Genomic DNA, 22,184 nt, shown 5'->3' with positions numbered 1-22,184 from the left:
TTATATATCTTTCCTTCTCTTTCTTTCTTTCTAACTAATCTATCTTTCCTTCTCTTTCTTTCTTTCTAACTAATCTATCTTTCCTTCTCTTTCTTTCTTTCTTTCTAACTAATCTTTCTTTCTTTCTAACTAATCTTTCTTTCTTTCTAACTAATCTATCTTTCTTTCTAACTAATCTATCTTTCTTTCTTTCTAACTAATCTATCTTTCTTTCTTTCTAACTAATCTTTCTTTCTTTCTTTCTACTTAATCTATCTTTCTTTCTAACTAATCTATCTATCTTTCTTTCTCTTTCTTTCTTTCTAACTAATCTATCTTTTTTTCTAACTAATCCATCTTTCTTTCTTTCTAACTAATCTATCTTTCTCTCTCTTTCTTTCTTTCTTTCTAACTAATCTATCTTTCCTTCTCTTTCTTTCTTTCTAACTTATCGATCTTTCCTTCTCTTTCTTTCTTTCTAACTTATCTAACTTCCTTTCTTTCTAACTAATCTTTCTTTCTTTGTTTCTAACTAATCTTTCTTTCTTTCTAACTAATCTATCTTTCTCTCTCTTTCTTTCTTTCTTTCTAACTAATCTATCTTTCCTTCTCTTTATTTCTTTCTAACTAATCTATCTTTCCTTCTCTTTCTTTCTTTCTAACTTATCTAACTTTCTTTCTTTCTAACTAATCAATCTTTCTTTGTTTCTAACTAATCTTTCTTTCTTTCTAACTAATCTATCTTTCTTTCTTTCTAATTAATCTATCTATCTTTCTTTGTTTCTAACTAATCTATCTTTCTTTCTTACTAATCTATCTTTCTCTCTAACTAATCTATCTTTCTTTCTCTAACTAATATTTCTTTCTTTCTAACTAATCTTTCTTTCTTTCTAACTAATCTTTCTTTCTTTCTTTCTAACTAATCTTTCTTTCTTTCTAACTTATCTATCTTTCTTGGTTTCTAACTAATCTTTCTTTCTTTCTAACTAATCTATCTTTCTTTCTTTCTAACTAATCTATCTATCTTTCTTTCTAATTAATCTATCTATCTTTCTTTCTAACTAATCTATCTATCTTTCTTTGTTTCTAACTAATCTATCTATCTTTCTTTGTTTCTAACTAATCTTTCTTTCTTTCTAACTAATCTATCTTTCTTTCTTTCTAATTAATCTATCTATCTTTCTTTCTAACTAATCTATCTATCTTTCTTTGTTTCTAACTAATCTATCTTTCTTTCTTACTAATCTATCTTTCTCTCTAACTAATCTATCTTTCTTTCTCTAACTAATATTTCTTTCTTTCTTTCTTTCTTTCTTTCTTTCTAACTAATCTTTCTTTCTTTCTTTCTAACTAATCTTTCTTTCTTTCTTTCTAACTAATCTTTCTTTCTTTCTAACTAATCTATCTTTCTTTCTTTCTAACTAATCTATCTATCTTTCTTTCTTTCTAACTAATCTACATTTCCTTCTAACTAATCCATCTATCTTTCTTTCTAACTAATCTTTCTTTCTTTCTTTCTTTCTAACTAATCTTTCTTTCTTTCTGTCTAACTAATCTTTCTTTCTTTCTAACTAATCTTTCTTTCTTTCTAATCTATCTATCTTTCTTTGTTTCTAAATAATCTATCTATCTTTCTTTCTTTCTAACTAATCTATCTTTCTTTCTTTCTAAGTAATCTATCTTTCTTTCTTTCTAACTAATCTATCTATCTTTCTTTCCTTCTAACTAATCCATCTATCTTTCTTTCTAACTAATCTTTCTTTCTTTCTTTCTTTCTAACTAATCTTTCTTTCTTTCTGTCTAACTAATCTTTCTTTCTTTCTAACTAATCTTTCTTTCTTTCTAATCTATCTATCTTTCTTTGTTTCTAAATTATCTATCTTTCTTTCTTTCTAACTAATCTATCTTTCTTTCTTTCTAAGTAATCTATCTTTCTTTCTTTCTAACTAATCTATCTATCTTTCTTTCTTTCTAACTAATCTACCTTTCTTTCTAACTAATCTACCTTTCTCTCTAACTAATCTATCTATCTTTCTTTCTTTCTAACTAATCTTTTTCATTCTTTCTAACTAATCTTTCTTTTTTTCTAACAAATCAATCTTTATTTCTTTCTAACTAATCTTTCTTTGTTTCTAACTAATCTTTCTTTCTTTCTAACTAATCATCTTTCTTTCTTTCTTTCTAACTAATCCATCTTTCTTTCTAACTAATCCATCTTTCTTTGTTTCTAACTAATCGTTCTTTCTTTGTAACTAATCTATCTATCTTTCTTTGTTTCTAACTAATCTTTGTTTCTTTCTAACTAATCTATCTTTCTTTCTAACTAATCTATCTTTCTTTCTTTCTAACTAATCCATCTTTCTTTCTGACAAATCCATCTTTCTTTCTAACTAATCTTTCTTTCTTTCTAACTAATCTATTTTCTTTCTAATCTATCTTTCTTTCTAACTAATCTATCTTTCTTTCTTTCTAACTAATCTATCTTTCTTTCTTTCTAACTAATCTATCTTTCTTTCTTTCTAACTAATCTATCTTTCTTTCTTTCTAACTAATCTCTTTCTTTCTAACTAATCTCTTTCTTTCTAACTAATCTATCTTTCTTTCTAACTAATCTATCTATCTTTCTTTGTTTCTAGCTAATCTTTCTTTCTTTCTATCTAATCTACCTTTCTTTCTAACTAATCTTTCTTTCTTTCTAACTAATCTTTCTTTCTTTCTTTCTAACTAATCTATGTATCTTTCTTTGTTTCTAACTAATCTTTCTTTCTTTCTTTCTAACTAATCTAACTTTCTTTCTAACTAATCTATCTTTCTTTCTTTCTAACTAATCTATCTATCTTTCTTTCTTTCTGACTAATCTTTCTTTCTTTCTTTATAACTAATCTTTCTTTTTTTCTAACAAATCAATCTTTCTTTCTAACTAGTCTTTATTTATTTCTAACTAATCTTTCTTTCTTTCTAACTAATCTATCTATCTTTCTTTCTTTCTTTCTAACTAATCTTTCTTTCTTTCTAACTAATCTTTCTTTCTTTCTAACTAATCTTTCTTTCTTTCTAACTAATCTATCTTTCTTTCTAACTAATCTATCTTTCTTTCTAACTAATCTATCTTTCTTTCTAACTAATCTATCTTTCTTTCTAACTAATCTATCTTTCTTTCTTTGTAACTAATCTATCTTTCTTTCTTTGTAACTAATCTATCTTTCTTTCTTTGTAACTAATCTATCTTTCTTTCTAACTAATCTATCTTTCTTTCTTTGTAACTAATCTATCTTTCTTTCTTTCTAACTAATCTATCTTTCTTTCTTTCTAACTAATCTATCTTTCTTTCTAACTAATCTATCTTTCTTTCTTTCTAACTAATCTATCTTTCTTTCTAACTAATCTATCTATCTTTCTTTCTTTCTGACTAATCTTTCTTTCTTTCTTTATAACTAATCTTTCTTTTTTTCTAACAAATCAATCTTTCTTTCTAACTAGTCTTTATTTATTTCTAACTAATCTTTCTTTCTTTCTAACTAATCTTTCTTTCTTTCTTTCTAACTAATCTTTCTTTCTTTCTAACTAATCTATCGTTCTTTCTTTCAAACTAATCTATCTTTCTTTCTAACTAATCTATCTTTCTTTCTAACTAATCTATCTATCTATCTTTCTTTCTAACTAATCTATCGATCTTTCTTTCTAACTAATCTATCGATCTTTCTTTCTAACTAATCTATCTATCTATCTTTCTTTCTAACTAATCTATCTTTCTTTCTTTCTTTCTAACTAATCTATCTTTTTTCTTTCTAACTAATCTGTCTTTCATTGTAACAAATCTATCTATCTTTCTTTCTAACTAATCTATCTTTCTTTCTAATTAATCTTTCTTTCTTTCTTTCTAACTAATCTATCTTTTTTCTTTCTAACTAATCCATCTATCCTTCTAACTAATCTATCGTTCTTTCTTTCTAAGTAATATATCTTTCTTTCTAACTTATCTATCTATCTTTCTTTCTAACTAATCTATCTTTCTTTCTAACTAATCTATCTTTTATCTTTCTTTCTAACTAATCAATCTATATTTCTTTCTAACTAATCTATCTTTTCTCTTTCTTTCTAACTAATCTATCTATCTATCTATCTATCTTTCTTTCTAACTAATCTATCTATCTTTCTTTCTAAATAATCTGTCTATCTTTCTTACTAACTAATCTATCTTTTTTCTTTCTAACTAATCTCTTTCTTTCTTTCTAACTAATCTGTCTTTCTTTCTTTCTTTCTTTCTTTCTCACTAATCTATCTTTCTTTCATTCTAACAAATCTATCTTTCTTTCTTTCTAACTAATCTTTCTTTCTTTCTAACTAATCTTTCTTTGTTTCTATCTATCTTTCTAACTAATCTGTCTTTCTTTCTTTCTTTCTTTCTTTCTCGCTAATCGATCTTTCTTTCATTCTAACAAATCTATCTTTCTTTCTTTCTAACTAATCTTTCTTTCTTTCTTTCTAACTAATCTTTCTTTGTTTCTATCCAACTTTCTAACTAATCTTTCTTTCTAACTAATCTTTCTTTCATTTACACTAATCTTTCTATCTATCTATTATTTATCTATCTTTCTAACCAATCGTTTTCTTTCTTTCTAACTATTCTTTCTTTCTAACTAATCCATCTATCAAACTTCAAACTACTTTAAACTTCAAACTACTTTAAACTTATTCAAACTCTCTGGTCCGGCTTTCTCAAGCCAACTTAAAGTTTGTCTCATCAAACTTTTTTTTGTAGTTCATTTTGAAGTCTTGTGTATCCACTGCATTTCAGAGTGCTATGTCTTTGGTTTTCATGTTTATGGTTTTGCCTTTCTGCCTGTTTTTTTCTTTCTTTTTTCTTTCTTTCTTTTTTTTCTTGGTTGTCCCTGTTTGCCTGTGCCCTCTTATTGTTGGGATTGTTTATTGGATTACATCTTTGGAATGCCCTTGAATAAAATACTGCATTTGGATCTTTAACCTTGTGTCTTAGAGCAGTGCATAACAGAATGAACCAGGCCTAGATAGGCAGAGACTGACAATGTAATGAGAACCAGCTGAGAACAATCAAGCATGATGAGAACAGGCAGTGAGATCTGGGATTTGTAGTTTGTGAGGGAATGACAATAGTCTAGGGTGGAGTGCCCTGGCGATCGTGACAGTTGTATTGGGCACACAGAAGTCAGCAAACAGGTTCATAGCCTATTTTTGAAAAGCTCTACTACAGCTATACTTGGAAGTTGGATTTGAACAGAAATACCTAGTAGTACACCAGCATATTGCTCATTAGCTTTACATGCATCATAAAATGCTGCTAATATTGCACTGTCGTGGTACCTCTTTCGTGTTGTTCAGCAGCTATGTAGCACTATCAGGAGGGTTTGGGTGCCAGTTATGTGCATTAGCGGAGCCACTTCGTCAAGCGGAAGTGAAGTCTATTAAAAAGTCCATTAACTAGAGTTTTAATTAGATCTTGTAATTTAGAGAAAATGAAGCAAGTTTCTTATCTGTTCATTTCTGATTTACACTTTAGTTGTGGACCTTGATGCCTTTGAATGCATAGCAGATTCCCCTGGTGATCCTGAAGAGGAAAGACAGAAACATGCAATCAAAATGAAAATGAAACTTCCTGACTTCATGAAACGGCAGAAGAATTTAAAATCCCACGAAACTCCACTAGGTAACAGACAATCTTTTAATGAAATCAAAATTACAGGAACCATTTTACAGGGGTTTTAAAATTGGGTTATAGAAACCCAACAATATATATATATATATATATATATATATATATATATATATATATATATATATATATATATATATATATATATATATTTTTTTTTTTTTTTTTTTTTTTAACAATATAAATGCCCATTTATACATTTTATCTTCATTTCTCATTAAATATTTTTCTCTGAGAGTTTAAACAGATTTTTATGAAAATATACAGCTGCTAAATATAGGGGTCATATTAAAGAGTCCTTGGCTGTGAATATAACAGAATTGTCTTCTCAGATACTGCAGTGGACCTGGATTTTAATGGAAACCTTGAACACAACCGTCTGGCTGAAGCACAGCAGCAGCTTGTGAAAGCTGAGGAACGTCTCTTCGGTTCAAATGAAGTGGCTTGGACAGAAGAAGTGGAGGACAAGCTGCAGACAGACTATGAGATCTTTATTTTGCGACTGAGGATGGCCATCCATGATTCTTTCAATGAGGACAATCAGGAGACACTCAAGAGTGCTTTGACTTCAATACTCCGAGAGGAGGAACAAGACAGACGCTGGGCGGAAGTGGCTGTGGATCAGCGTCCAATATGGAGGCCCACAAAGTGCAGAAAGATGCATGACAATCTTCTCCAGATAGTTGTGGAGGAACGAATGAAGACTGCAGATGAACAGGAGAATAAAGTAGACAAGCTGTCTACCTCCTTGAAGAGAGAGGTGTTTCGAATGGGCAAACAAGTAAAAAAAGACCTGCTTAGAGTGGTCCGAAATCTGAGAGAATGTTATCCACCAGACTTTGACATCTGCAGAACGTATGCTCAACTCTACCATCAAACCTTCTCCACCAGACTCCAAGAGCTGGCCAGATCCAGTATTGATTTTGAGGATTGCCTCTATATAATGAGTTGGATTGTCAATTACTACCCAAAGTAAGTGCCAATTAGCATTTTCAAAATCATGACCCATTACTTCCTAAATTCAATTATAAATGATTCAACATTTTCAAACACAGTTTCAGAAATGTTAATATTCTTTAATATGCTTTTTCTTAGAGATATATTGAAGCACAAAGAAATAGAGGAGCACATCAACAATTCATCGATTGGACCTTTGTTACCTGATGAAGATCTTAAGAGATTAGAGGAACAGTACTTCTCATACAAAGAGGTCATTCAGTACATGACTAATGTTATTAGAAAATGGTTAAATCAATAGTAAACTTATTTCAGAATAACACAATTGCATAATCTAACAGATTCTTAAACAACCACATTTCCAGAAAAGTTGGGACATTTTGTAAAATAACGTAAAATCAGGAATCTGTGATTTGTAATTTCTCTTTAACCTTTATTTAACTGACAAAAGTACAAAGAAAATATTTTTCAATGGTTTCACTGACCAACTCAATTGTATTTTGTAAATATAAACAAATTTAGATTTGTGATGGTTGCAAAACAGTGAAACAACGTTGTCACATCAACTTTTACCACTGTGTCATTACACCTTTACCTTTTCGTGCCTATGGTGAATGTTCCTTTTATACCCAATCACGATGCCGCACTTATTACCAATTCACCTGCCAATTGTGGACTGTTTCGAACTTTTTTGGAGTGTGTTGCAGCCATCAAAATCAAAATTTGTTCATATTTACAAAATACAATTAATTTGGCCAATGAAAATATTTGTACTTTTGTCAATTGAATAAAGGTTCAAGAGATTTGTCACATCACAGATTCTTGGTATTATTGTATTTAGCAAAATATCACAACTTTGGGGTTGTACCATTTGCCCTCGGTGCGTTCATTGATGCGATGCACCACACCACAATGACTTGAGGCTGCCTACCAAATCTATTCATCCCGTTATCAGGAGTAGCACAAATGCATGTAGTACATCAGAAAGACCAAGGCATCCATTTACTGTAGGCGATTCACCACTATATGCAACGTGGAGCATCCAATTTAGGCAACTTCAATGATCATAATGTTCTATTTGCTTTTGACCGAACGAACAGCTCACATCTGGTGTAGATCTGGTATTAGTTAATGTTCTTATTACTCTCTTATCATTTACTGCTTTAGTTTATAGCCTAATTTCTGTTGCTTCTTTTCTCTCATTAGAACGAGATCAAAAAGTGGTTATCCAACGCTCTTGAGAAAGAAGTGAAACAATGGAGTGATGGCTTCGATCCACAGATCATGGATGGATACTACTTCAGTAACCTTGCTGTAGATGCTTTACCAGTAGGCTCTACTCACTCTCTAACCATCATCATAATTTATTTATGCATGTTGGGATCATCAAACAGAATCAGACCTACCCCCCCCCCCCCCCCCCCCCCCCCCACCAAAAACAGTTTTTGTTTTTGGCTTTATGCAGTTAGCCATTGAAGTTTAACCATTTATGTTTCATAGCTTGTTGATGCGACTGTGAGAGAGGTCAACACACTTTTGGGCTGTGAAAGTAAATCCTGGAGTCTTCTATGCCAGCTGGACAGATTTCTTCAGAGGTAGATAATTAGTCACTCTCGTCACATTTTCATGCATTAAAAAAAGACTGACATGATCTCTCCTTTTTTAAATGGCAGCTATATGGCAAGTCTAGTGGAACTTCTCAAGAAAAAACCAGAAAACATTCCTAAAACGCTCAGTGCTAGTCTCAGTAATATTTACCTGTTTCGGTGAGTTTAATTGATCATTTTTCTACCTAACTGCAGCAATTGTAAAATATGTATATTTTTAAAGGCGTAGTAAGCGATTTCTGAGAAACGCTGTTGAAAATTTAAACCAACACCTAAATATTTTCTAGATGTCTGTTCTGTATATGTGCTGTAAAATAAAATAGTGTTTGTACGTATTGCTGGCTGTGTAAATAGGAGAAACAAATAAAGTGGGTTCATTGAACTGATTCACGGAGCACCAAAACACTCTTGTAGTCAGCAGTAAGAGAAACAATGGCAGAAACAAAAAAGTGGGTAAATTGAACTGATTCACGGAGCACCAAAACACTCATGTAATCAGCAGTAGGGTGTGTATACAGTCATGATGGGGAGGAGAGAAAGTGAGCACGCGGGACATTAGAAAGACTATAGGAAGAGAGATGGCGGAGATATTACCAAAGAGGAAAAGGTCAAAAGAATATAATTGTAAGAAGAAGGGTAACAATCAGGCTAGAGCTAGGACTTGCTTTAATATTGGAAAAGCTTTTCAGAGCTGGAGAGATGTTAGAGAGGGGTAAGGCATAAAATGGATGCTGAGGTTGCATGAGGTTTCCGCTTGATACTTTTCACAGAAGCTATTCTGTTGTTGTTTAATCACAGCTGATTCATCCATACTTGTGCGAGCTGTCTGATTTGCAAGCTGTTAGTGGTTGCCTGTGCTGCATTTTGTGTTTGTTATATTGGGGGTGGAGCAATGTGGGGGTGGGGGGTGTTTATTTTGGGTAGGGGTGTGTTTCTTTGGGTGACGATTTCAAATGTTGCATTCAAGTCATGTCGCAAATATCATATTTACGAGTTGAACGTACATGAACGCCACCAAAAAGTAGTTAATACCAGTGGGAGGCCTGATCTGAACGAGCAGTGACATTGTCAACAAAATAAACTAATTAGCTGCACAAAATATGATAGCTTGTACATGATTGTAATAAAACCATATGATAAAGTTTACAGTGGCTTCCTAAATAATTAAAACATATAAAAGCAAAACACATGATGGACATTCTTTGTACTTTATTTTCTAGAAGAGTTAAAAAATGTTCTGTATTTTTGTATAGTGTATTTAAAAGAATGTAAACCACCATCTTGCTCCAACAAAAGTGACTTAAACGCACCTGACTTCGTAAACACGACTTCCCTGACAGCAAAATATCATGTTGGGTGCTTCTCATTTCTTATTTGTGCATCCTTGTTTCCTTCGCTCACTTCCTTACCTTGTGTCTAAGCTCCACCCCTTTAGGATGCGAGGGAAGGATACACATGTGTATCCTCGCTCATGACTCCTAAGCTTCCTTGCCTCATCGTGGTGCAATTAGAGAATTGAAAAGTCCTTGAAAGATGACAGAGTTTGATCGGTTTCCAAGTCACGGGCTGGTGGACGTAGGAGTGAGGAAACGAGGAAGGATCAATTTGAGTACCACCGAATAGCAGCCTGTGTTTCACAGAAATTGCTTACTGCTCCTTTAACTGACAGTATAGTTTAATATCTTATATTACTCATTTTTGAATTTATAATTTTTCTATTATACTTTATGTAAACTATAGCTCTAAATTAAATTAAATTATAGCAACCATTTTTTTTCTCTATTTCCTCAGGGATTATGTACAAAGACCAGAGCATCTTTTCTCAGAAGACACTAGAAAGGCTTGTCTGTCCACATTAGCAGACCTCAAAAACATCTGTCACAAATACTTCCTCAGTCAGATTCACACAGAACTGAAGGTTAGTAAAGAAGAAAAAAATCATGAGAGTACTTATTTATCTGGAGATACTGCCCTGATCATTTTTTATTTTTACATGTCCTTACTGGGAAAATAGCATTGAGCTTTTCTTCCATGTTTGTGATGCTTATTTACAATTAATATCTTAAATTAAATCTTACATTTTTGGAAATAACCAGACTTGTTTATCTGTACAGCCTCTGTACCGTAAACTGTGGACTCAAGCCTGGTTTGCTGGACATTGTGAGGTTGTGGAGGAGCTGATGAAGGTGCTGGAGAATAACATAGATCAATTCAAAGAGCTAAAGCCTGTCTGCCGAGAGGTCAGAATCACTTTTACAGCAAATATTGTTTCTGACAGTCCTATAACATGATGTAAATAGACATATAATCTTACATTGTTCACTAATGTGGCGATTAAGATACAGTTATAGATATATATATATTTGAAAATTGTGTGTCTCTATGTGTGTGTAGGAACTGCTGGCCGAGCTGCATGTAGAAGTAATGGTTGAGTGTGTGAGACGAATGATGAAGAGAAAACTAAAACTGAAGGACAAAGAAGAGCAAGACGCAGCTGCTGAGTTCATCTGCCACGACAACAGTCAAATCTGCTCCGTGTTTGCCAAAGTGGTAAGATTATCCAGACCCACACATGCTGCATATAATAAACATATACGCATGCATCCAAAGCATGCACAATTATGATTTTCATCCACATTCACAAAGAGCAAGCTCAAATTAAAAAAATCAATTTAGAAAAAAATAACTTTTGACTCTTACTTGCAAACACAATCCAAAGCCTTCTTTATTATGGAACCATTTTGGAAAATGTAAAGTGACACATGTGGTTTTCATTATTATTTATTTTTTGATCCTCCAATTTGGTGATGAATAAGGACCTTTTCAGTGTATTCTCTTTACATTTATTCTCTTTGTTTGAAAGAGCATGAATTGTGGGAAAGAAGTAGGAATTTTTTATGTAACAATAGAATTAGTTTTATAAGTGAAGTACCATTTTCTTCTCTAGGGATCCAAAGAGGAATGGCTCTGTCAAATACTGCCCAAATTATCAGAGATTCTGAGACTGCAGGATCTTGGGAGTTTGCAACTTGAGATTGCAACATTGGCAAGAGATTATCCTGACATTAGGTGAGTCTGATAGATGTGAGCTGGCAAGATGCAGTTATTTAACCTGAATGGGAAAGAAACCATAGCAAGATATCTTATTTTCACATGTCTCATTCATTATACAAATAACTATTTACAACAAACATATTAGTAATAAGGTCATTAGCAAAATGATAGATAAACAATCAATCTTCCAGTGTGTCTTTTTTATCAGTTATCTTTGTTGTCACTCTCCACTATAGTGAGCAGCATGTTCTTGCTGTCCTGAACATGAAGACCAACCTTTCAAGCTCAGATTTGCGTAAGATCAAAGGGTGTTTGAGTGAAAACAGAGGCACACAGGAGACTGATTCCTTCCCTTCCTTCTTCTCTAAAGTACTTGTCAAACGAAAAATCATCTGAATGCCATGTGATACACTATATAGGCTACAGCTAATGTTAAACAACTGTGAAGCACTGTGATACATAATCAGTATTATGCTATTTATTATTTATTATTAAGAGCTCAGTGATGTTTTTCTGTTAGTTTTTCTCAACTGATTTACACTCTTCTTCACCAGGTCAAGAGTAAAATATTTATTTTGAATAAAAATTTTATTTAATCAGCCGTCTTGTAGGCTAATATGATGAAACATCACAAGGTGTTCATATGGATGTGTTGATTTGAGAGCACTGAGTTTGTGTATAATAGCATTTCTCAACGGGGGTGTTTGGACATTGTTGGGGGCGGTATGAACGAGGCAGCAGAGAGGAGGGCGCTCAGGCACAAATTGTACAAAAACAGTTACTCACTGTTATTCGTCACAACTTTTAAGCCTCTGACAACACATACAATGTTCTTTTGAATGTAAAATAAAATGATGTCTGTGCAAATTAATTAATCAATATTTAAATGTTGCTAGTAGCCCACTCAGACTTGTCCGGCTAGGGCTAGTTACGGCAAATGATCTCCATAGCAACGCCTAAAAACAAATGCTGCAGCCGGAAGCTGTCAGCGTGGTAGAAAGAAAGAATATGTCCAGTCAAAATATACTCAAGCTTCGCGGTTTAAGATTAATGTGTCCAATCAAAATGCACACAAGCACAATTATGTAGGCTAAACAATTTTGAAAACACATTCAAACATCATGTCAGAAAACAAGAAGTGCAGACAGTATAGTGTGGAGTAGGCTACATTAGGTATGACAAAAGATATGAGTTGTTAGATATAAATCTGAAAATACGTCAATATTTATTTTTTTATGCAGCATTTGGTGTGTACAGTTCAAATTCAAATGCTGATGTTCAACTTTGCGTTTTAAAAATAGGCTACGACAACTGTTAATTTTTCGTTTTTTAATTACGGTTTAAAAAAGAAAAATGAATGGACGCAAAAGTACACAGATCTTATATTATTAAATATTTCAAATAATGTATTTGTAGAAAAAGTTTGAAAGTATTGAGTACGTTGCGTTCATTCGTTTTTTGATTTAATGTTGAAAGTAGTAAAACGAGAATACAGTTCCTTTTACGTTTTTTAATTTTAAAAAAAGGAAAAAATTTAGCTTGATTTTTCATTTTTCGTTCTCGGGTAGAAAAATGTATAGACCATTTCAAGGACGTAAACAATAACAAACGCGTTGGAATGCTACTGCGCATGTCTGGCCCTGAAGCACTTCCGGTGTTGCCATTTTTAAACCACAGAGCTGTAAAAACAAAATGACTAGCACCCTTATTAGACATTCTCTGCTAACACATACTTTTTAAGTCTAGCTAAAACAGAACAGTTGAGATATTTAAAAAAAAAAAATCAAATAGGCGATAGCATGGACTTACCGGACCCTAGTTTAAATCAGACGCTCAGGTGACAACTATTCACTCAGAACGTAAAACATTTAACTTTACCTGAAGTGCCGTATCCAGACGTGTACCATTATCTAGTAGAGTCTACACGAGATAAGCGGTCAATGCATATCGTAGCCTAGATGCTTACAACTACTTCCTTAGTGGAAAAGTTGGAAACATTTGTTCCTACAATGTGGACGATGTTTGACAAGTCAGACATTGTCAAAAACGTACTCTGCGTGGTTCGTTGCTAAGGTGACCGGGGAGGTTATTAGTTGGCATTGTTGCACTTACATGGCTGGGTAAATATGTCTATTCAAATAATAAATCATATTGCTAATCCTCTAGTAAACGAATTGTTGTGTTCTATTATTACCTATTGCATAATTAATTGTTTCATACGTTTGGAAATATTTGTGGTTAGGTTAAGTGTGTAGCCATGTTCTCCATCTGTGACATCTGAGCCCTGCATTTGTGGTCACGAATAAACAAGAAGGTGCATGCAATTCAATTCTGGCTGACGTTTTTTGTTGTTGTTGTTGTTGTTCTAATTCATATTAAATTAAAATTCGAATTCTAATTACATCCCTTATGAAAATTAACTATAGAAAATAGAAATAGAAAACATGGTCATTGTAGTTAAACCATGGTAACCACAAAATTAACCATAGTTTAGCAACACTAACCATAGTTTAACCATGGCATTTATAATACAACTGAGGTTATACAAATGAGTATCAAAAAACGAAACAAAAACATGGTTACTAGACTTTTACTTGGTTAATAACCATAGTTAATTTTCATAAGGGGTGTGTTGCTGCTTTTATATAAAAGTAGATAGTAAATGCAGTAAATGCATAATCCCACTTTGTTTTTAGATTGATCCAAAACCAGTAGTAGACATATACTTTTCCAAGCCAGTCAGACAAAGAGCAATTCAGAGTAGGGAGCCCATCTTACCCACAGTAGTCACACCTGTCTCACCAAGCATGCTTTTTAAGTCATTAAAGGTAAGGAATTTGCAGAAACCTGATGATAATATATGCAAAACACATATTCCTACATGGTTTGCATGGATATAGTCACATATATGAATACATATATGGATATAGTCGCCATATATACACGTATCTAACTATCTGTGAAATAAAAAATAAACATAAGAAAACATTTCATGTTTTTCCATACAGTATATGTGTGTGTGCATTTGTATGGATTGAATCGACAAATAGAAACTTTTTAAGGACAAAGCAGGTGATAGAAAAGTAGTTATGATTTTGACTAGTTACTATATTGTTAATATTGTGTTACTCATTTGTTCCTGTGCAGTTATAAATTAACAAAGTGTAGTGATCTTTTTCTTTGTAGAAAAGTTAGAAGCTCAGACCAGGAGACGGTGGAAGTTTTCCAAGCAGAAGTTCTTTATTGCTTGTCGGTAGCTGCAGTCATTCCAACATCGTCTGACTTCTTGAGTCAAACATTGTAATATATATACATTATAAGAGGGAGGGATTACATTGTGATGGTGGAAACTCATATACAGGTTTAGGAACCTGTATTAAAAGAGAGAGGGAAAAAACCTATTCAAACCCTGAGACTCCAGAATAGGAATGACAGGACTCTCTCTTGCTAAGACAAAAGCTTAGCGAGAGTCTCCAAGAGTTTCATTAACATGTTTCATTTAACTTACAATAGAAAGCAAACCCGTCTGACAGCTGTATATAGAGACACAGAATAAGACAGGAGTTTCGTGCTCCACAGCTGAATGCTAAATTCAAGTTACAGAACTTTCTCAGTTTATATATGAAACTAAATTAAACATTTGACAAAGTTGTATTCCTTCAGAAGGAACCATATTCTGAAGTGTTACCAAATAATGTAAAACAAATGCAATACAGATATGTAACTATACCGTCATCAGCATATACATTAACTCTTAACATGTTTTTTTTGGCAAATTATCTGTATTGTGAGATGTGCTACACAAATAAATTTGACTATGACTTAATGTGATTCTGATTTCAGAATGAGATCCCAGACTGTGCACTGTTTACCACTATAACTGTAGGTAGTGATACAGACACTGCATCTGAGAGAGAGCAGGAGAACACAGACAGGGTTGATGTTCTGACTTCAGCTGAGGCAGATTCTAGTGAGGAATCACACGTAGCAGTTCCGGGTGACACACCTTGTACCGACAGCACTGTAGATGCAACAAACTTGCCAAAGCCCCTTACACAGCTTTTTGATGAGAAGCACAGTTTATTGTCACAAGATGAACTACAAAATGAGCCAGATAAAATCATGCAAACCATCCCTACTTACTTGAATGAACTGAATTGTAAGCACCTCCAAGAAAGTACACTGGGTTAATCCTCTTGTGAACAGTGGTTTGAGCAGAGACAGGGCAGAATCACCGCTAGCCACTTTAATGAAGTGTTAAGAAGCAAGACAAGTCAAGCTAGCGTGACATCTAAAAGCATGGGCTACACATCCAGCAGAAATGTACCGGCCTTAGCTTGGGGAAAGAATAATAAAAAACTAGCTAGAGAAGCATTTACTTCAAATCAGATGACTTGTCATGACAGCTTGATGGTGGAAGAAATAGGGTTATTAGTAAATCCAAAGTTTCCTCATTTAGGAGCCAGCCCAGATGGAATAGTTCATTGCAAGTGCTGCCCACATAAAGTATGCAAATATGTCCATAACTGATGCTATCAAGAGCAAAGATTTCTGTCTGGGGAAAAAATTTGAACTTAAACAGAACCATGCATACTATGCACAAGTTCAGGGGCAAATGGCAGTGTGTGAACTCAAAACCTCTTTCTTTGTCATTTGGACAACAGAGGACTGTCACATTCAGAAAGTAGAGTTCTCTAAAGAGTACTGGGCTCAGATCAGAACAGAACTGGACCTCTTCTACAGACAGCACATTCTCACAGAAATTTGCACACACAAACTGAGGAAACAATTTCTGATCGCAGAGACTTCCTGTTTGTTCAGTGTGTTCACCATAACCCAAATAAATGTGAAATCATACACAGCCTTCCAAGTAATTTGTTAAAATTGTTATTTTAGTAATTGTAATACATTCAATCAATTGCAGGACAACAAATATTCTCATTAACAAACAAATGTTTAATAATTTTCGATAGTTAGAAAAAAAAACATAAATCCAATTGAAATCTATTTACAACAGATATATATAATTCAAATAACAAAATAAAAGGTTTTCAACCACTTGTCAGTGTCTCATGTATTTTATTTTGTTAATGACTTGTCTAAATTAGATAATGCAGAACAAACCAAAATAATTTTATCTACAGCTGCCACTGTGTCTTTTGATCTTCGCTTCACCAAGTTTATGGGGAGTGTTTGTCTTAAAAGGCAGTACTTTTTAATTCGACCAATAGCTCTTTCCACATAAATCCTCAACCTTGACATTTGACGTGACACAGACACTTCTTGTCCTGAAAGCTGTGTCTTTCCAGGGTTGAAGCTGGTATGAGTAGCTGGACTCCTTTCGGAGCAAAATACTCAGGGAAACTGAACCCTCTGTCAGCCATGACAATGTCTCCCTCTTCCAAAAGATCAATTAAACCTGATGATTTTGTGATTGTCACTGGCTCTACCACCCCAAGACTTGGAAAGGAATGTGATTGACCCTGTTGGACTGATGCCAACCAGGAATTTGATGGTGTTCTGGGACTTATAGTTGGACTCTTCTGAATTTTATTATGTAGGCCTTGCATTTTATTAAAATGTATTACAATTTATATCTCAAAAGGATGCACTCGCAAACAGGACTGCAAGGCAAGATTTTCATAAAGGTAATAACTTGCCATTTTGGTCTGTTTCTCACCAAACCCTACCTTCAGAACGCGTAGAATATAGGCCACTGCACGAGTTGCATATGGGTTATTTTACGACAGATTTGCATCAGCTTTAAAAAAAAGAAACATTCACAATTCTCTGACATTAAATGGGCAAGTGCAAGCAGGACTTTTTTTTCTCTCTCTCTCTCTCTCTCTCTCTCTCTCTCTCTCTCTCTCTCTCTCTCTCTCTCTCTCTCTCTCTCTCTCTCTCTCTCTCTGTGTGTGTGTGTGTGTGTTGTGTGTGTGTGTGTGTGTGCGTGCGTGCTACTCTGTATAGTTCACTGAGTTCACAGTTCCAATAAGTTGCGAGAGCACAGACCAGTATTGAAGTGTTCAGGAAATACGCAGCAGTTATAACCTTGTTTTTGCAGAGGTTATTTCATTAATATTGAGTAGCCTATCAATTGATGCCATATTAAACGACGAGGCTGAATAGCTCTTAGCTTCTTAGTTTAAATAGCTCTTACCTTTGCTGCTCTTATTTTTGTTTGATGTGATGTTATGCAGGTATTATTTTCTTTTAATCTGGTAGTTCTGTAAAGCATTTTGGTCAGCCTAGTAGCTGTTGGGATGGGTCGTTCGCGGATGAGCCGGCTCTTTTAGGTGAACGACGGGAGCCGGCTCTATTTTTAAAAATATAGCCTATTGAAATTAAATCATTATGTAATAATGAAATAATGAATTAATTTGATTTTATTTAAAGTAATTGACTAATTCAAAGAACAAAAAAATTATTATATAGGCCTAAAAGGCGCACACATTCGTTTCGACTTTCTGATCAGCCTTACATTCCGTTCCTGTCAATCATAGTCGAGGTGTCAACCAATTATACGCCATGAGGGAGGGGCCGAGTCATCACACACACACACACACACACACACACACACACACACACACACACACACACACACACACACACAAACACACACACACGCACACACACACACACACACACACACACACACACACACACACACACACACACACACACACACACACACACATTACTGAGAGAAGAAACCGCATGCAGCCCCTCAAAAGTAAGGCAGCTCGCATTTTTGAATGCAAATCTCTCATAAAATAAAAATATGATCAGCATTTTGTGTGTGTTCATGCTAGTTATACAAAACATAACTAGTGAGATAGTTCATGCTGGTTATAACATGCCAATAAAGAACAGAGAAAAAGAGGGACCAGTTTAATCCTTTCAGTTATTTATTTTTCTTTAATATGGGTTCTATTATGTTGTTCCGATTCAGATTGTATTTGTTTTGAATGTTGTTTTCAGATTGTAGCATATTTTTTTTGAATGTTGTTTCTATACATTAAAAAGTTGTAATTTAAATGCAAATGTTTAATAGTATTCTTTTTTCATAACAAATCAATGCATTTTTAAAGAAATTGTGAGACATTGTGAGTATGATTTCATTTAATAATTTAATTAGAATTGTTTTCACACCATATCAAAAAAATTTTTTTAAAGAGCCGTTTGTGAGCCAAAAGAGCCGGAATTCCCATCACTATGTTGTAAATGTGCTATATAAATAAAAGGAACTTGAACTTGAATCCATTGTGCGTTCTCTTCGCGCTGTCCAGTGCCTCCCACAGCTTTTCCACACAGATTTTGGTGGTAATGAACACTGAACACAATATGTTTTTTTTTCGCCCAAATAGTCTCCATCCTACACTGTAAAAAAATGTTTGTTGACTTAACTCATTATTTTGTGTTATCTTTTTGCATGGCTTTTTTTTGCAACTAACTTATTTTGAAAAGTGTACCTGACAAATTTGGAAAGTTTTACCTGACATATTATAAAGTACAATGAACTGATTTAATTTAGTTAAGTAAACTTTGAATCTAAGTTAAGTTTTCTAAACTACATCCAATAAGTTCGGCCAACTAAAGTTAAGTTTTCCAAACTACATCCAATAAGTTCGGCCAACTAAAGTTAAGTTTTCTAAACTACATCCAATAAGTTCAGCCAACTAAAGTGGTGTTTTGAAAATAAAATTTTTAGCCACCATTATAGTGGTCAGTGTTTGCTTTAGTTGGGCTCGTGACCCTTAAACTGTTAACATTAGATTTTGTTTGGCAGTTGTATCTGAGTTATAACTGCCAGATGATCAAAGAGAAAAGGTGATTCCGATGGTGTTGGTTATGTTTTAACATACTAATTATTTTAGTGATTCACTAATTTTTAGTGATTCTATAGCAAACGATATTCACGCTTTTTTAATATAGTCCAAAATATTTCTTAAAAGTTTTTCTGATCAAAACAGTCTGAAAAATGATTTCATTTAGACACACTGACATCAATAATCAGCCTGTGAATCTCAACAATGGTGACAATTATAAAGCATGTTGCAGTGCAATTTGGGTGCCACCAATCAAAACTCATTCATGGCTCCCACCATGAATTGCGGTATGAATAAAATATGATCTGAAATGTCATAGTAATATCCTTTTCCTAATTGAATATTCTGTTTGTCACCATTGTTGATATTCATACACTGATTCTTTATGTCTGTGCCAAAAAAAAAAAATTTTTTTTTTTATCAGAACAACTGTTAAGAAATCATTTGGATTATTTAGACATTTCTAGATCTTGTACTGTAGAATCAATGTGATGTTGTAATCAACATTATACATTTAAAGTCAGAGATAAGGCTTTGAATGAGCTTTGTGATGCAAGTCAAGTGATGATTATGTCAAAACATAACCAACACCGTCCGATCACATTTTCTCTTTGATTATCTGGCAGTTGTAACTCAAATACAACAGCCGAAACAAAATATAATGTTAACAGTTTAAGGGTCACAAGACCAACTAAAGCAAACATTAATCACCATAATGGTGGCTTAAAAAATTTGATTTTCTCCTTTGGTGATTCTGCTTGTTAACATCAGGTGTCTTCAATAATGGTCAATCATCACTCAATGAATCACTTAATTAGCTCTTTAACTTTAACACTCCAAACTTTAACAAGCCATATAAACTACAAGGAGAGTTCTTTTAACACTGGAGTTGTTGCTGTGAATAATTCTGAAAAAATGCTTTTACTAATGTTCATTTGCATTTATGAATTTAATGTATGATTTATCATTATATTATTTGTTAACAGAAGACTATGAAACGCTTGTTACGAACTAAAAACACGCAACAATCACTTTCACTATATAAAATGTCACACTTACTCTGTATCAGTCTATTTCTTCTGATGACACGTGTAAGGATTTTTTTTAGTGTGTAATTTAATGAATCCGTGCTCATAATTGTAAAAACATTTTTGAAGTTGAAGATTTATGTTTGAAGCGGTTTTAAAAGGTTGAAGTTTAGGTTTTAAGACCATGCAGTCTACCAGACTGCAAGATAGATAGATAAATTAAGTTTAGTTTACTATCAAAGCATTAGAGTATAATTGAAGTAAAACCTGCAGAAAATGTAGTGCAGTTGTTTCAACTTACATTTATAAGTTAAAATAACAAGTTTACTTGTTAATTCAGCTGAAAATCTAGTGCAGTTGTTTACATTTTTGAGTTAAAATAATAATTTTACTTGTTCATTCAACTTTCAGTCTAGTTGAGGACAAGAAAACTTAAAATGTCTTGTTGTCTGGACAATCTTGTTATCTCTACTCAAAAAAAATAAGTTGAAAAAAATAAATTGCTAAAATATTTTTTACAGTGATGCATTCCGAAAACAAGAATGAAAAATAAGTAGCCGTAGGCTATAATAAAAAAATATACATAGCCTATAAAATAGCCTATTGTGTCCTTTATTGCAAACAACAATTAGCCTATTTTAAATGCCAAGCGAAACAAACCGGCACAGCCTTTATATTGTACAGACAAGTTAAATTAATAATTTTTTATATGTTTTGTTGACTGTTTTATTTTGATAATAAACAGGCTACGATGTCAAGTTAGCAATGCCAGAAGTGAACTGATAATATTATGTGAGCGTGCGATGCGCCGGCGCCATCACTTGGATTTGTTCCTCTGCAAGGGAAATAACTTAATACTCTGTCATTTATAGTCATAGGCAGGCCTACATATAATATGACAGAAAGAGTAAAATGTATATTTTTATTTGTGTACATTCAAAATGTCATGCCTTTAAAAATGAAAGAAGAAAACCTGCATTAGTGCGTCTCGGTCTCCAATTGAACATCTTTCTGGCGCACACCAAAAATTAACCAAAATACAGCGAACAGCCTTCTTGGCGCGCCTACTTTTGAAAGTCAACGTTAAGATTATTTAAACAAATTTAATGCATTAGATAGGCCTAAGTCACTTTGGAATACATCACAGCGTGTTTCATGATAAAAAAAACGTGACTTATTTAGTCCGGAAAATACGGTAGCAAATAATTGCATGGAGCCCCCTGGCACTTGAGAACTGCCGGTCTACACCAGTCTATGGTCTACACAGAAGAAAGCCCTGTCTAGGCTCTTGCCCAGTACGGTTCGTGTCGAGCCGTCTGGTTGTTTGATGAGAAAAATATGAAATGTAGTTGCAATAAACTCGTTAAGAACAACCGCAGCAGCGGAGGACTTTTATTCTGCTGTGCGGAACTGAGGAAGAACTGATGAAGGAACAGTTTGTCTAGATATCCATAATAAAGGCTAGATGTCTCGTCCGCTGTGGTGGCCAATGGAGGTCGACATCCGCACCTGGCGGCCATCTTGTCACAGGGAGCTCGCTCACTCGTAACATTGTGTTTTAATGGTGCATGCACTTTTTAAATAAACTTGCTCAATTTTCTACCTATTTCCAAACGGTTTGGTTTGTTATAAACGTCAGAGATGTAGTTATCACACTGTATACTTATGAATAATAAGTGTGTAAGACTGGAAGAACTGGTTGATGGAATCAACCTCACCACAGGTCTATAAGACAAAGGACCTTGCTTGCACATTAACATTTGAACATCTCACACACACACACACCCCACACCCCCCTTCCTCTGAGCACCTTATCTACATTTTCTCTCTCAGTCAGTAACACTAAAAACTCACACAAGAATATATATGGTTTTAATGTGAATGTGATTATCTTTAAGGATTGTTTAGTATCATTTTAAAGGTCTCAGGGTGACTGGAACATAATGTCTCATTCCCAAAGAAGTAAAACAAAAGGTAATAAGGTTTTTAAGAGTTTAGGAATAACTGGCACACAAAGGAACGTGGTCTCTAGGCACTCCCA

The 22,184-nt window shown here is 33.6% G+C and overlaps 1 protein-coding gene across 6 annotated transcripts in view; it reads left to right on the top strand.

Moving 5' to 3' along the window:
• Positions 1-22,184, top strand: part of tnfaip2a (tumor necrosis factor, alpha-induced protein 2a) — a 46,882-nt gene that overhangs the window by 7,946 nt on the left and 16,752 nt on the right. For 3 of the 6 annotated variants that reach the window (XM_077219598.1, XM_077219597.1, XM_077219599.1), the window contains 11 exons: positions 5,516-5,662; positions 6,001-6,640; positions 6,764-6,878; positions 7,832-7,954; positions 8,126-8,220; positions 8,299-8,391; positions 10,024-10,150; positions 10,347-10,472; positions 10,627-10,782; positions 11,180-11,301; positions 11,523-13,615. In XM_077219598.1, the coding sequence (XP_077075713.1) occupies positions 5,516-5,662; positions 6,001-6,640; positions 6,764-6,878; positions 7,832-7,954; positions 8,126-8,220; positions 8,299-8,391; positions 10,024-10,150; positions 10,347-10,472; positions 10,627-10,782; positions 11,180-11,301; positions 11,523-11,682 (1,904 nt within the window). In that variant the 3' untranslated portion in view covers positions 11,683-13,615. Of the gene's footprint in view, positions 1-5,515; positions 5,663-6,000; positions 6,641-6,763; positions 6,879-7,831; positions 7,955-8,125; positions 8,221-8,298; positions 8,392-10,023; positions 10,151-10,346; positions 10,473-10,626; positions 10,783-11,179; positions 11,302-11,522; positions 13,616-22,184 lie in introns of those variants that run through there. The other 3 variants (XM_077219595.1, XM_077219600.1, XM_077219596.1) reach the window with 2 other exon arrangements.

Source organism: Siphateles boraxobius, unplaced genomic scaffold (genome assembly GCF_051911475.1).
Source record: "Siphateles boraxobius isolate OS27281-9 unplaced genomic scaffold, OSU_SipBor_1 8, whole genome shotgun sequence".
In the NCBI taxonomy this organism is placed as follows: Eukaryota; Metazoa; Chordata; class Actinopteri; order Cypriniformes; family Leuciscidae; genus Siphateles; species Siphateles boraxobius.
The sequence above is the reverse complement of the archived record's forward strand: the minus strand, read 5'-3'. Positions and strand labels throughout refer to the sequence as shown.